At 47.7% G+C, this 16,940-nt stretch overlaps 1 protein-coding gene across 1 annotated transcript in view; it reads left to right on the top strand.

Annotated features, from left to right (window-relative positions):
• The window catches only part of LOC141110127 (indolethylamine N-methyltransferase-like), a 66,572-nt gene that overhangs the window by 13,521 nt on the left and 36,111 nt on the right, over nt 1–16,940 (top strand). Inside the window, exon 2 of the mRNA XM_073601343.1 lies at nt 9,647–9,854. Coding sequence (XP_073457444.1) covers nt 9,647–9,854 — 208 coding nt within the window. The remainder of the gene's footprint in view (nt 1–9,646; nt 9,855–16,940) is intronic.

Below are 16,940 nucleotides of genomic sequence, written 5' to 3' on the forward strand. Positions count from 1 at the left end.
TTACAGGTTACCACTTTAGATTTACAGAGGAGGTCTACTGCAAAAATTACTGCCCTCGATCTGACCTTCGCGGCGATACCTCACATGCATGGTGCAATTGCTGTTTACGTTTGACGACAGACCGCCGTTTGCGTTCGCCTTAGCGCGAGAGCAGGGGGCTTTTTTTTTTTTTTTTTTTCTTTATTATTTTTTTGCTTTTTTATCTTATTTTTAAACTGTTCCTTTCATTTTTTTTTTTTTAATCATTTTTATTGTTATCTCGGGGAATGCAAATATCCCCTATGATAGCAATAGGTAGTGACAGGTACTCTTTTTTGAAAAAATTGGGGTCTATTAGACCCTAGATCTCTCCTATGCCCTCAAAGCATCTGATGACACCAAGATCGGTGTGATAAAATGCTTCCCCAATTTCCCAATGGCGCTATTTACATCCGGCGAAATCTAAGTCATAAAATGATCGTAGCTTCCGGTTTCTTAGGCCATAGAGATGTTTGGAGCCACTCTGGTCTCTGATCAGCTCTATGGTCAGCTGGCTGAATCACCGGCTGCATTCTCAGGTTCCCTGTTGAGACAGGAGAGCCAGAGAAAAACACGGAAGACGGTGGGGGGGAGCATTCCCTCCCACGGCTTGTAAAAGCAGTCTAGAGGCTAATTAGCCACTAGGATTGCTTTTACATGAAAGCCGACCGCTGGCTGAAAAGAATGATACCAAGATGATACCTAAACCTGCAGGCATCATTCTGGTATAACCATTCAAAGTCGTGAATGGTGTACCTGAAGACAAAAAAATGGTTAACAATAAAGCACAGTAAACGGTAAAGTATAAAAAATTGCATACCTGAAAAGCAAACATGATAAAACATAATAACAATAAAACATTGCAGAATAGAATACAGTAAAAAAGAGCAGAACAAGAGAGAGAGAATAGGGAGAGAGAACAATAAAACGACAACTATTTTTTTTTATGTTATATATATTTTTTTTTTTTTACACTTTTTTTGTAACTGTAACTTTTATAACGGTAACCGGTTCCAGGTTCGGGTCTCTCAAAATGCGATGGCATCTTGGGATACCCTGTGAAAGTGTGCCTAGTCTGTGCAATGCTGTACCCTACGCTAATACTCAACTAGTGTATGGTAGCGTTCAAAACATTCACCAATGCAAAGACCAGGATTGTCAGGACAGGAGGGACAATAATAGCGGGTGTCATGCCTATATCCGCGCTTGCTGCAGACACGACATCTTTTTTGGGGGGGTTCGTTGGGTAGGGGTACTCGGGAGGACATAAAGAAAATGCCTCTCATGCAGCCGACTGCATTTGGTTGGGGATGTGAATGGGGGAAGTACGGGCGCTGCAGAAGCGGTGGGTTCCCAATTAGGATTGGCTAATGCAGCAGGAAGGGCACTATGGGCACGACGGGCCTGTGTTTGTCTTCTTGGTGGCAGCGGGACACTACTTGTGCTTGCCACCTCACCAGCTTGAACTGCACTTATGGGACTCGCCACATCACCAAGTGTTACTGCAGTGCTGGTTTGACTACGACCGGGGTGTACTAGGCCGCTGGCGCTTGCCAGTTCAATAAAAAGCTACCAAAAAAACTGTTAGCGATCGCAGGGATCAGGCCTGACTCTGCGAACGCTGCAGTTATGCGTTTAGTGTTTTGTAAGTGACAGTGATCGATCGATACTGCACTTGGGTGGGCTGGGCTGGGCGGAGGGGCAAAATGCAGGTGCTAGCAGGTATCTGGGCTGATCCCGCTAACACTGCGTTTTTGGAAACCCTAAACTGCTGGGGACGCCAGTATAGATCTGATCGGATCAGATATTGATCCGTTCAGATACTATACCACTAAGGGAGGTGTACGGTGCGTGCGTGGGTGTTAGCGGTACTGGCGCTAATCTGACGCTGCTTGGGGCTGGTGCTTGCCAGTTCACCAAAATACTACCAAAAAAACTGTTAGCGATCGCAGGGATCAGGCCTGACTCTGCGAACGCTGCAGTTATGCGTTTAGTGTTTTGTAAGTGTCAGTGATCGATCGATACTGCACTTGGGTGGGCTGGGCTGGGCCGGGCCGGGCGGAGGGGCAAAACGCAGGTGCTAGCAGGTATCTGGGCTGATCCCGCTAACACTGCGTTTTTGGGAACCCTAAACTGCTGGGGACGCTAGTATAGATCTGATCGGATCAGATATTGATCCGATCAGATACTATACCACTAAGGGAGCTGTACGGTGCGTGCGTGGGTGTTAGCGCTACTGGCGCTAACCTGACGCTGCCTGGGGCTGGTGCTTGCCAGTTCACCAAAATGCTACCAACAAAACTGTTAGCGATCGCAGGGATCAGGCCTGACTCTGCGAACGCTGCAGTTATGCGTTTAGTGTTTTGTAAGTGTCAGTGATCGATCGATACTGCACTTGGGTGGGCTGGGCTGGGCCGGGCCGGGCGGAGGGGCAAAACGCAGGTGCTAGCAGGTATCTGGGCTGATCCCGCTAACACTGCGTTTTTGGGAACCCTAAACTGCTGGGGACGCTAGTATAGATCTGATCGGATCAGATATTGATCCGATCAGATACTATACCACTAAGGGAGCTGTACGGTGCGTGCGTGGGTGTTAGCGCTACTGGCGCTAACCTGACGCTGCCTGGGGCTGGTGCTTGCCAGTTCACCAAAATGCTACCAAAAAAACTGTTAGCGATCGCAGGGATCAGGCCTGACTCTGCGAACGCTGCAGTTATGCGTTTAGTGTTTTGTAAGTGACAGTGATCGATCGATACTGCACTTGGGCTGGGCCGGGCGGAGGGGCAAAACGCAGGTGCTAGCAGGTATCTGGGCTGATCCCGCTAACACTGTGTTTTTGGGAACCCTAAACTGCTGGGGACGCCAGTATAGATCTGATCGGATCAGATATTGATCCGATCAGATACTATACCACTAAGGGAGGCGTATGCTGCGTGCGTGGGTGTTAGCGGTACTGGCGCTAATCTGACACTGCCTGGGGCGACGCATATCACCGCCGGGCGATCAGGGGGCTAAATCTTTATTCGGTAATAAACGGCGGGTGCCCTGACACTATAAAAAATAAACAAACTAACCAGCGTCACCCGTAACAGTTATACGGTGATCAGTGGTGAAAGGGTTAACTAGGGGGCAATCAAGGGGTTAAAACATTTATTAGATAGTATATGGGGGTCCCTGTCGCTATAAAACGCTGACGGCGAACCTAAATATTTACCTCACTAACTAGCGTCACCACGACACTAATACAGCGATCAGAAAAATGATCGCTTAGTGACACTGGTGACAGGGGGTGATCAAGGGGTTAAAACTTTATTAGGGGGGGTTAGGGGGGTATCCTAGACCTAAAGGGGGGTAATACTAACTGTCCCAACACTGTAACTGTCACAAACTGACACCAATGCAGTAATCAGAAAAAAAAAAAAAAAACTGCTGGTGTCAGTTTGTGACGGGGGGGGGGGGTGATTGGGGGGGATCGGGGGGCGATCGGGGGGGGGATCGGGGTGTTTTGTGTGCCTGGCATGTTCTACTGTGTGTGTGTAGTGTTGTGCACTTACATACCTGTCTTCTCTCCTCGGGCCGGAACGGAAAATACAGAGCCGAGGAGAGATGACATCATTTCCTTTGCTGCTGTTTAGCATACAGCAGCAAAGGAATGTTCTCATTGGCCGGCGGCGATCGCGAGGGGGGGGCCACGAACGGATGGCCTCCCCCTCATCTCCGATCGCCGTGGGAGAAAAGACGACCGCCTCGGGCACCGGGGGGGGGGTCCGATCGGACCCCCCACCCGCGGAAGGCAAATCACGTATATGTACGTGATTTTGCCTGTCCGTGCCACCTTGCCGACGTAAATCGGCGTGAGGCGGTCGTCAAGTGGTTAAAGGAATATTTCACTTTTTTTTTTTACTTTAAGCATTATTAAAATCACTGCTCCTGAAAATACGGCCGTTTTTAAAAGTTTTTTTTGCATTGATACATGTGGCCTGGGGCAGGATCCGGGTCCCCAAACCCTTTTTAGGACAATACCATGCAAATTAGCCTTTAAAATGAGCACTTTTGATTTCAAACGTTCGAGTCCCATAGACGTCAATGGGATTCTAACATTCGTGAGAATTTTCTGGTGCGAACCGAACCGGGGGGGTGTTCGGCTCATCCCTAATGATCATCCATGACAAAGCTTCCACAGGTAATGTAATGATCATCCATGAGATGGCTTCCACAGGTAATGTAATGTATAGACTATCAATGCATAAAAGGTCAGCTAAGAAAGCACAGTGGCCAAATGGTCAGCACTGAGGGTTCCCAACCATCCACAGTTTCATACCATCCACAGTAAAATTGATAGGGGGGGATTTGTGCTAGAAGGAAGAATGAAGGGGGACATTTGTGCAAAAAGAGGGAGTGGAAGGGGGGGCTATTTATGCTAGAAAGAGGAATGAAGGGGGACATTTGTGCTAATAGGCTTGTGGAGGAGGGTGCTGGGGGGCTGTTTATGATGGAAAGGGTAATGGGGGGGGGATTTGTGGTAGAAGAAGGAATGGAGTGGGGGGGATTTGTGCTAGTAGGAGGAATGAAGGGGGGATTTGTGCTAGTAGGAGGAATGAAGGGGGGGATTTGTGCTAGAAGGTGGAATGAAGGGGGGATTTGTGCTAAAAGGTGGAATGGAGGGGGGGATTTGTGCTAGAAGGAGGAATGGATGGGGGGGCTTTGTGCTAGAAGGAGGAATAGGGGGGGTTGTGCTAGATGGATGAATAAAGGGGACATTTGTGCTAAAAGGGGGAATGGAAGGGGGGGTTGTGCTAGAAGGAGGAATGGAGAGGGGGGGGTTGTGCTAGATGAAAGGGGGGGTTGGGATTTGTGCCAGAAGGAGGAATTAAGGGGGACATTTGTGCTAATAGGAGGAATGGAGGGGGGGATTTGTGCTAGAAGTAGGAATGGGGGGGGGGGATTTGTGCTAGAAGGAGGAATGGATGGGGGTATTTGTGCTAGAAGCAGGAATGGATGTGGAGCTTTTGTGCTAGAAGGAGCAATGGATGGGGGCGGGTTGTGCTAGAAGGAGGAATGAAGGGGGACATTTGTGCTAGAAGCAGGAATGGCAGTGGGGGAATTACCGGGGTCGCAACAGTCGCAGTTGCGACAGGGCCCGGCATTCCGCCACTGTGGGGGGGGCCCAGCGTGGTTGCTCTTCACACACGCTCTGAGTGGAGATCGTGTGTCATAGAACAATAGCACAGAGACACCAGCGGCATTAATGTTCTATTTGTCTGTCCTCTCTGGCAGGGGATGAGAGAGGACACACAGCTGATCTCACTGCTCCCCCTTCTCCCCCCTCTCTCTCCTGTGTGCTCCGCGGGCAGTCAAGTGTGAAGCTAAGGAGCTCACATTTCCCGCGGAGCACACAGGAGAGAGGAGGGGGGAGAAGGGGGAGCCGTGAGATCAGCTGTGTGTCCTCTCTCATCCCCTGCCAGAGAGGACCGACAAATAGAACATTAATGCCACCGGTGTCTCTGTTCTATTGTTCCATCAGAGCCGTGCTGTCCGGCACTGATGGAATCTAATAGCATTCACTGATGAGCACTAATAGAAGGCACTGATGGGCACTGATAGAAGGCACTGATGAGCACTGATAGAAGGCACTGATGGGCACTGATAGAAGGCACTGATGAGCACTGATAGAAGGCACTGATGGGTACTGATAGAAGGCACTGATGAGCACTGATAGAAGGTACTGATGAGCACTGATAGAAGGCACTGATGGGCACTGATAGAAGGCACTGATGGGCACTGATAGAAGGCATTGATGAGCACTGATAGAAGGCACTGATGGGCACTGATAGAAGGCACTGATGGGCACTGATAGAAGGCACTGATGAGCACTGATAGAAGGCACTGATGGGCACTGATAGAAGGCACTGATGGGCACTGATAGAAGGCACTGATAGAAGGTACTGATGAGCACTGATGAGCACTGATAGAAGGCACTGATGAGCACTGATAGAAGGCACTGATGAGCACTGATAGAAGGCACTGATAGAAGGCACTGATGAGCACTGATAGAAGGCATTGATGGGCACTGATAGAAGGCACTGATGGGCACTGATAGAAGGCACTGATAGACGGTACTGATGAGCACTGATGAGCACTGATAGAAGGCACTGATGAGCACTGATAGAAGGCACTGATGAGCACTGATAGAAGGCACTGATGGGCACTGATAGAAGGCACTGATGAGCACTGATAGAAGGTACTGATGAGCACTGATAGAAGGCACTGATGGACACTGATGGGCACTGATAGAAGGCACTGATGAGCACTGATAGAAGGCACTGATGGGCACTGATAGAAGGCACTGATGGGCACTGATAGGAGGCACTGATGAGCACTGATAGAAGGCAGTGATGAGCACTGATAGAAGGCACTGATGGGCACTGATAGAAGGCACTGATAGAAGGTACTGATAAGCATTGATAGACGGCACTGATGAGCACTGATAGAAGGCACTGATGAGCACTGATCGAAGGCACTGATGAGCACTGATAGAAGGCACTGATAGAAGGCACTGATGAGCACTGATAGACGGCACTGATGAGCACTGATAGAAGGCACTGATGGGCACTGATGAGCACTGATAGACAGCACTGATGAGCACTGATAGAAGGCACTGATGGGCACTGATAGAAGGCACTGATGAGCACTGATAGAAGGCACTGATGGGCACTGATAGAAGGCACTGATGAGCACTGATAGAAGGCACTGATGGGCACTGATAGAAGGCACTGATGAGCACTGATAGAAGGTACTGATGAGCACTGATAGAAGGCACTGATGGGCACTGATAGAAGGCACTGATGGGCACTGATAGAAGACACTGATGAGCACTGATAGAAGGCACTGATGGGCACTGATAGAAGGCACTGATGAGCACTGATAGAAGGTACTGATGAGCACTGATAGAAGGCACTGATGGGCACTGATAGAAGGCACTGATGGGCACTGATAGAAGGCACTGATGAGCACTGATAGAAGGCACTGATGGGCACTGATAGAAGGCACTGTTGGGCACTGATAGAAGGCACTGATGAGCACTGATAGAAGGCACTGATGGGCACTGATAGAAGGCACTGATGGGCACTGATAGAAGGCACTGATAGAAGGTACTGATGAGCACTGATGAGCACTGATAGAAGGCACTGATGAGCACTGATAGAAGGCACTGATTAGCACTGATAGAAGGCACTGATGGGCACTGATAGAAGGCACTGATGAGCACTGATAGAAGGCACTGATGAGCACTGATAGAAGGTACTGATGAGCACTGATAGAAGGCACTGATGGGCACTGATAGAAGGCACTGATGGGCACTGATAGAAGGCACTGATGGGCACTGATAGAAGGCACTGATGAGCAATGATAGAAGGCACTGATGGGCACTGATAGAAGGCACTGATGGGCACTGATAGAAGGCACTGATGAGCACTGATAAAAGGCACTGATGGGCACGGATAGGAGGCATTTATGGGCACTGATAAGAGGCACTGATGAGCACTGATAGGAGGCACTGATGAGCACTGATAGGTGGCATTGATAGGTGGTACTGATGGGCACTTACGAATACTGATAGGCAGAACTCAGGCAGTATTGATGGGCTTTGATGGGCAGAATTGAAGAGTACTGATAGGTGGCACTGATGGACGCTGTTAGGCGGCATTAATGAGCACTGATAGGTGGTACTGATAGGCAGAATTGATGGGCACTAATAGGTGGCATTAATGAGCACTGACAGGTAACACTTGTAGGTGGAAGTGATGGGCACTGATAGGCAGCACTGATGGGCACTGATAGATGGCACTGATGATTGGGGCACTGATTATCAGTGTAAACAATTTACTGACATTCTTGACAGTTAACGGCAGTCCTTTCCTCACAAAGACACAGCGTGTGAGGAAAGGGCTGTGGATAACCGGCAAGTCTGTTTACATGTGATCAGCTGATCACATGGTAAAGGGCCGATGTGATTGCGCTGGATGCACGTCCCAGGGGTCATGCAGGAAGCACGGTTTTGGGAGGATGTCCATGGACACTCTCCCAAAATTGGAAGTCCAGGGCTCGGATGGAAGGGGGGCCCATCATGGATTCTGGCACCGGGGCCCTGAAGTTTCTAGTTACGCCTCTGAGGAATGTAGGGGGGTTTTGTGCTAGAAGCAGGAATGGATGGGGTGGGTTGTGCTAGAAGGAGGCTTGAAGGGGGACATTTGTGCTAAAAGGGGGGGTGGAAGGGGGGATTTTTGCTAGAAGGAGGAATGGAGGGGGATTTGTGCTAGAAGGAGGAATGGAGGGGGATTTGTGCTAGAAGGAGGAATGGATGGGGAGATTTGTGCTAGACAGCCGGGAGGAGGTGCGGGCTCTCTGTGCTCTCTCCCATCCTGTCAGTGGAGCGCTCCTCCATACAGCAGAAGGATCGTTCTTAGTTTGAACGGTACAGGGCTTCATAAACCCCCCCCAGAAGGAGGAATGGAGGGGGGATTTGTGCTAGTAGGAGGAATGTGGGGGGGGGGGGGGGGATTGGTACTAGAAGGAGGAATGGGGGGGATTCCATGAATATCCCATCACCAACCACCCCACCAACACCCGAAATGTGGATCAACCTAAGGAAAATAAAATTGCATGAATCAGTGATAGAGTAGTCACTTGGTGTCCTGGTGGATCATCCACATAGTAAGTGCTCTTTACTGTAAAGGCTCGAAAAATAGTCTTTCACATGAGCTGATTCTTATCATTAAACTCATTTAAAAAAGACCTGGGTGTGCTTCTAAACATACCACATTTTCTAATGTTTGTAAGAAACAATACTGTATTATGTTGACTCAGAGAGTATCCAACTGCTAATAAGATTGGGCCATGCTTTATGAGGGCTTTTTGCCTTTCTCTGTATTAACTGCATATGCTAGTACACGAGCACTGCAGCAAACAAATTGGCTACTTTTGCTGTTTCTCCCTCTTGTAGTCTGATCTCTGCTACATGGACTGCAAGAGGCTTGATACCGAGCAGGGTTGCCAAGCTCCCGCAGCATGTTTTACTGACAAACCATTGAAAATTAACTAGCGGAAAACATTTTTTACTGGCAACCTGAGAAATTACAAAACTCCTATTCACGCCTAACACAGTGAATATTTGAACAATATAAACATGATATGGAAACACTGACAGTAACTATAACAAAGTAATTTGCTTGATTAACACTTAAAAAGTCTACACAGCATGAAATTATCAGCCCTTGATATTTACCGGTAGTTGTAAAAAAATCATTGATTTTTACAAACTGTCAGTAAATTTAAAATTGGCGGTTGGCAACCCTGATACAGAGTCAAAATTACGTATTTGCAAGGCTTGCATTATATAAACACATTTAATGGTATATATATATATATATATATATATATATATATATATATATATATATATATATATATATATATGTCATGCTGTTGTTGTTTTCCCCACAGACAGCTGAAAGTAATATGTTAAATTATATATAAATAAATACAGATCTGCATTCATTTGTGTTTTTATTAAATCTGCCTAGAGATCAGCTGTAAAAGGTTTGTGGTTTTATTGTTGTTTTTCCCCACAGGGCAGCTGAAAGGAGACAAGGTACTTGATAACAGTATGGGGTCCATAATGTACCAACTCTTTTCAGTCAGCAATATTTTCAAAGAGATCTATGTTGTGCACTTGACTGATGCCAGCTTCAAACACTTCAAGCAATGGCTGGACAATGACATCAAAGCCACTGATTGGTCACATGCTGCCAAACGAGTCTGCCATCTTGAGGGTAACAGGTATGCTTTACATTAGGGGAACATCAGGGAAGAATATGATTTGGTCATCAATGCCCACCACCATTTAATTGGAAAGAGCTGTATCCCATACACTAATCCCTTTTAGGTGTGTTGGATGGCTGCCTTCCCTGACAAGCCTTGTGGTTCCATCTGCCAGCCCCTACATAACTACTGTGTGTTGTACCTTTAAGTAGGATGCAGCTACAGTAGGTGACCGCAATATTGTGTCAATCTCGCCGATAATCGGCGAGATTTGACACCTGCGAGCCCCGTCCCGGGAGCCAGCGCCGAGCTGGCTCGCTCATCAGGAAAGGAAAAAAGTGTTTTTACCTTTCCCGATGAGCGACAAGCAATACTGACAGGTGTTTGGTATGAATCATGAAGGGGAACTCAATGCCAAATTGAGAATAAAAAAACGGAATGGGTTCCCCTCCAAGGGCATACCAAGACCCTTATCTGAGCACAGCCCGGCCAGTCAGGAAAGGGGGTGGGGACGAGCGAGCGCCCCCCCTCCTGAACCGTACCAGGCCGCATGCCCTCAACATAGGGGGGTGGGTGCTTTGGGGGAGGGGGGCGCCCTGCGGCCCCCCCACCCCAAAGCACCTTGTCCCCATGTTGATGAGGACAAGGGCCTCTTCCCGACAACCCTGGCCGTTGCTTGTCGGGGTCTGCGGGCGGGGGGCTTATCGGAATCCGGGAGCCCCCTTTAATAAGAGGGCCCCCAGATCCCGGCCTCCCACCCTATGTGAATGAGTATGGGGTACATGTTACCCCTACCCATTCACCTAGTGAAAAAGTGTCAATAAAAAAACACACTACACAGGTTTTTAAAGTAATTTATTAGACAGCCCCGGGGGTCTTCTTCCGACTTTGGGGGTCTTCTTCTGACTTCTGGGGTCTCTCTGGTTCTTCTCCGCTGTCCCAGGCCTCTTCTCCGCGCTCTCCGGGTCTTCTGCCGGGCTCCTCCGCTATCTTCTGCTCTTTTGCCGCTCTTTTGCTAGCGGTGGCCCGGACTTCTGCTTTCTGCCTTTTTGTCTTCTTCCCTCTTCTCTTCTTCCGATGTTGACAGAAGAAGACAAGAAGGCAGAAAGCAGAAGTCCGGGCCACCGCTAGCAAAAGAGCGGCAAAAGAGCAGAAGAAGGCGGAGGAGCCCGGCAGAAGACCCGGAGAGCGTGGAGAAGAGGCCAGAGACAGCGGAGAAGAACTGGAGAGACCCCAGAAGTCGGAAGAAGACCCCCGAAGTCGGAAGAAGACCCCCGAAGCTGTCTAATAAATTACTTTAGAAACCTGTGTAGTGTCTTTTTTTATTGATACTTTTTCCCTAGGTGAATGGGTAGGGGAAACATGTACCCCATACTCATTCACATAGGGTGGGGGGCCAGGATCTGGGGGCCCTCTTATTAAAGGGGGCTCCCGGATTCTGATAAGCCCCCCGCCCGCACACCCTGACAACCAACGGCCAGGGTTGTCGAGAAGAGGCCCTTGTCCTCATCAACATGGGGACAAGGTGCTTTGGGGTGTGGGGGGGCCGCAGGGCGCCCCCCTCCCCCAAAGCACCCACCCCCATGTTGAGGGATTGCAGCCAGGTACGGTTCAGGAGGGGGGGCGCTCACTCGTCCCCACCCCCTTTCCTGACCGACCAGGCTGCGTGCTGGGATCGGGGGATCGGGGTCTGGTATGGACTTTGGGGGGACCCCACGCCATTTTTTTGGCGCAGGGGGTTCCCCTTGAAATCCATACCAGACCTAAGGGCCTGGTATGCCCCGCGACGGGGCTCGCAAGGTGCCAATCTCACCGATAAAAGCGGCGAGATTGACTTCCTTTTCTAGTCCCGTCGTACCCGAGTCACGTTCAAAATGAACGGACTTGGCCGTGTGTGGGCAAGTCCGTTCATTTGGAAAGTCCGCCGTAACTCCGATGAAAGTCCATCGAGAAGACCGGCGGACCTAGTCTGCCGGAAAGTCCGGTCATGTGTAGGCAAGTCCGTCCATTCAGAAAGTCCGCCGGAAGTCCGTCGGGAAGACTGTCGGACCTAGTTTCCCAGAAAGTCTGGTCGTGTTTACGCGGCATTAGGACCTCTCCATATCGGCCAATCACAGGCCTTCCTCAGTAGGCTACTGAGGAAGGCCTGTGATTGGCCGATACGTGTCTAGAAGGGAGGAGCTGATAGTCACGTCCAGCCAGGCACTGTGTATGTGGACACGGTGGTGCTACTCTGGAGGTTGTTATGTGGTTTTAAACGTTTTTATCTTGTAAGTGCAACTTGTCTGTTTGGGGGCTTTGAATAAATTTGTATACGGAGAACACTATGATCTCTATACTTATTATTTACATGTCCTGAACTCATGGAATCTTGATCCAAACTGGGAGATGATCCGCTTCTTTGGATATTAATGAGCTGAGTTACCATTAAGAAAAGAGCCATCTTGATTACCCACCATTGATTGGGAAGAGGAAGTGAGAGCAAAGAGCTTGTGGGGAGATCCTCATATGAGTTTTGACTCATCTGGGAGGTGAGCGCGCATTTTTACTGGTGGTGGTGTGCACTCCTTTTGAGGACGAACAATCACTGTGGTGGAATTGTGTGGATACACTGATCACAAGAAGAGTTTTTCATGTTTTATTTCTTATTTTTTTCATTTTATGGACTATTCATTTATATGTAAGATTTATTTATTTTAGAGATTTGCACTTTACATTTATAATTTTACACACAGCGCTACATTTATTTATTTACTATCCATTTTGAAATTAGTGTGGTGTACCACTTGGAATGTTTAGCAGCTGTGCACGTTTATTATTAGGTTATCTTATTTAAACATCACAATCTTTTTTACTTGTGGCGCTGATTGTTTCATCTTATAAGTTGTCCCTTACCCCCAGTCTCTGGGTCCTCCCACTGGAAAGCAAAAATGCGCTGGGATTGTTCTGCCACTGTGAGACAGAAGAAGGCATCTTTCAAATCCAGAACTGTGAAATAGGTGGCCTCCCCTGGTATTAAACCCAATAGGTTGTATGGGTTCAGGACTGCTGGGTGGATGGTCATTACAGCCTGATTGACCGCTCTGAGGTCTTGAACAGGACGACAGTGAGCTGTTCCGGGTTTCTGTACTGGGAGTAGAGGTGTATTCCAGGGAGACTGACAGGGTTTTAGAATTCCATAGTGTTGGAATTTGTTTAAGTACTTTTGTATTCCTACTAGGGCTTTTTGAGGGACTGGGTACTGTTTCAGGCTGACTGGAGTGGCTCCTGATTTTAATTCATAAAGGATTGGGGGAATGTGTCTGGCCAATCCTGGTGGGTTGTCTTCTGCCCATAGTCCCGGGATGTCTTGCAGTATGCGGGCTTCAAAGGGATGGGGCAATTTTAGGATAGCCTGTCCGTCAGATTTGAAGTATATGTGTGCTCTGAGTTTAGCAAGTAAGTCTCTGCCCAGCAAGGGAATAGGGCAATCCTGCATGTACAGGAACAGATGTTGGACTTGATGCCCCCCCCCAAAACTACAAAGTCTTTCTAATAGGAAGGGTCTTTTGACTTTATACTTCTGCACTGCTTGGTTAATTCTGTGTCTCTCCTCAGTATTAAAAAGGGTCAATAAAAGTTGCTGGCAGTCCGACCAAGTGGGGTTATGGGTCTGAGTTATTGACTGGAGCAAAACTGTCATGGCTTGGGGCTTCTCAGAGTAGGCAGGGTTATGAATCTTCCAGTTCAGTAAATCTGTTGTGGTAAAAAGGGGTGTAAACTAGAGTCCGATGTTCCCCCACTGCCTGTTTTCTTAGAGACATATGCAGAGGTATGTTGAAAGACGGGGCAAGGGTCCGGCTGTTTGCATCAGGATTTCTCGGAGTGGAAGTGGACACTTGATTGGGGAGCCCATTGACTACTACTGAGTTCCCTATTTCTGTCCTGCCTATACCCAGAGTGTTACGGTTTGGAGTATATTTACTGAGATTTGGCATTGACAAACTTGCTGAATCTGATGTAGGTGGACAACAACTTGAATCCCCTTGTCTACTGGACGGGGCATTTGGACATGGCTCTGACCTGTCTCTATCTGAGGTCCGTTCATCTACATGCGGGGGAGGCTGATCTGTCTCTTCGGGTTGAGAATATATGTGTTTTGTTTGTTTTGTCAGTGGTACTACTCTTGTCATAACCATAATTCTGCACTGTTCCTCTTTTTGTGGCTTCTATCCACTGCAGGTCTTTATCTCCCATTTGTCCAAAGGATGCACAATCATCCAGATGGACGTTTTCTCCTAGCTGACTGACTGACTGACTGAGGATTTGTCCGAAAAATGCACAATCATCTGGACGGATATTCCTCCTGACTGACTAGCTGAGGATTTATCTGAGAGATGCACAATCATCCGGAAGGATATTCCTCCTGACTGACTGGCTGAGGATTTATTTGAGGGATGCACAATCATCCAGACGAACAGTCCTCCTGGAAGGTGCATCTTGGTCATGTTTCTGTGAGTCTAACATAATATTCTCAAATAATCGGTCAATGGTCTCTAAGTCAAAGGTTCCCTGTGGGGGCCATCTCGCTCCATAGTGGGGCCAATCTTTCTCACACAATGCTATCAATTTCTCAGGACTAAGTTTTAACTTGCAGTTCTTAGAAAATCCCTTCCTAAAGTTGGAGATCATGGATTGTAGGGGAGATTCAACACTATGTTTACCACCCATACTTGTAACCTAAAAGACACCAAGACAGACACAGAGGGTAGGGTAAATGATGAGAATTCAGTAAGGGGTCTGAATCCTCGACACAAGTAGGAACAATAGACAACGCTTCCCTCGGTCAGTGGCCTGGGCACGGCCTCCCGGCCAGGAAACGCACTTAGAAGAGGACAACTGTCACCTCGCCACAAAGTGATGTCTCATACACACATCAATCATACCAGACACTCCCACCCAAAAATTACTGACTGACTGAGGATTCGTCCGAAAGATGCACAATCATCTGAATGGACGTCTCTCTCTTGGAAGGTGATCAGTCTTCCCTTCTCTCGATCCGTCGAGAGGCTGGCTGTCTGACTGTTATCCAAAAACAAAAGTAAAAAGACTCTCACCTGTTCCCGTTGGAGCTCCAGCTATCTATTTCTCAGATTCCCAGGTCCTTTTGACGCTACCAAGGTCGTCCACAGCAGGCCACCAAATGGGACACAGCGCAGTCTCCTAGATAACAGTTCTAGAAGGCGCCTTTTGAGACTACGATATAGCCCACAGGGCTGGCCTCTCGGACCACTCCTTGTAGGTCTGGTGGAAAACAGTGCCACCTGCCTCAACAGGTCACACCGATATTCCCCCCTCACAGCCAAATGCACCAAATGAAGTAGCAGATTTAAGGCAGAATATCGGTAAATGACGTTGCTGGACACAGGACTCTAGTTCTCAGATTTATTCCACCTTTTTGGCCAAAAAAGTCAACACGCTTGACCCGACTCGTGTCTACAGTCAGGTCCATAAATATTTGGACATCGACACAATTTTAATCTTTTTGGCTCTATACACCACCACAATGGATTTAAATTGAAACGAACAAGATGTGCTTTAACTGCAGACTTTCAGCTTTAATTTGAGGGTATTTACATCCATATCAGGTGAACGGTGTAGGAATTACAACAGTTTGTATATGTGCCTCCCACTTTTTAGGGGACCAAAAGTAATTGGACAGATTAACAATCATCCATCAAACTTTCACTTTTTAATACTTGGTTGCATATTCTTTGCAGTCAATTATAGCCTGAAGTCTGGAACGCAAAGACATCACCAGACGCTGGGTTTCATTCCTGGTGATGCTCTGCCAGGCCTCTACTGCAACTGTCTTCAGTTCCTGCTTGTTCTTGGGGCATTTTCCCTTCAGTTTTGTCTTCAGCAAGTGAAATGCATGCTCAATCAGATTCTCGCGATCAGGTACTGTACAATACAAGACTGATAGATATCTATAGCAAGATGTCTAGCAAATAAGCAGAAACTACGGTCTATGCACAGTAAAAGTATGCTTAAAAGTTACTTAACTCCGGTTACTGTTTGTTCATGATCTCCATTGCTTCTGGAGATCAGACACCTTCTTCTTGGCTGGGACAGATTTGAGTGTCCTTGGTTCTAATGCATGTTAAGTGGCTTTTGATGTTAATCCATGTTGAGTGGTTTCAGCATATGCCTGGCAACCTTTATATAACTCCATAACAACTTTTTCCATAACAACCAACTACAAGTCATTCTTTCAGTTTGAGAGACCCTCTCTTACCTGTTTACTGTAGCTATAGAGACAATAGCCTGTTCAAACTGTCTATTGAATACAATGGTATCCACATTCCCATTGTATGCAACAGCATTTGTTTGAGAAGTTCTGTGTCTGTGAAACCAGAATGCTATGAGTCTAATAGAAAAATCATATTTATATCAAACGCAACACAGCAGGCCAGTCAAGTTCCTCCCCCCTAAACTCACTCATCCATGTCTTTATGGACCTTGCTTTGTGCACTGGTCCAAATCATTTGGTGGAGGGGGGATTATGGTGTGGGGTGTTTTTCAGGGGTTGGGTTTGGTCCCTTAGTTCCAGTGAAGGGAAATCTTAAGGTGTCACCAGTGCACAAAGCAAGGTCCATAAAGACATGGATGAGTGAGTTTGGGGTGGAGGAACTTGGCCTGCACAGTGTCCTGACTTCAACCCGATAGAAAAACTTTTGGATAAATTAGAGCGGAGACGTCAAGCCAAGCCTTCTTGTCCACATCAGGGCCTGACCTCACAAATGTGCTTCTGGAAGAATGGTCAAATATTCCCATAGACACACTCCTAAACCTTGTGGACAGCCTTCCCAGAAGAGTTGAAGCTGTTAGAGCTCCAAAAGGTGGGCCAACACAATGTCACATGGTCCTAAGTATTCAGACCCTTTATACAGTATTTAGTAGAAGGACCCTTTTGATCTAACACAGTCATGAGTCTTTTTGGGAAAGATGCAACAAGTTTTTCACACCTGGATTCGGGGATCCTCTGCCATTCCTCCTTGCAGATCCTCTCCAGTTCTGTCAGGTTGGATAGTAAACGTTGGTGGACAGCCATTTTTAGGTCTC

Source organism: Aquarana catesbeiana, linkage group LG10 (assembly GCF_042186555.1).
Source record: "Aquarana catesbeiana isolate 2022-GZ linkage group LG10, ASM4218655v1, whole genome shotgun sequence".
Classification (NCBI taxonomy): domain Eukaryota; kingdom Metazoa; phylum Chordata; class Amphibia; order Anura; family Ranidae; genus Aquarana; species Aquarana catesbeiana.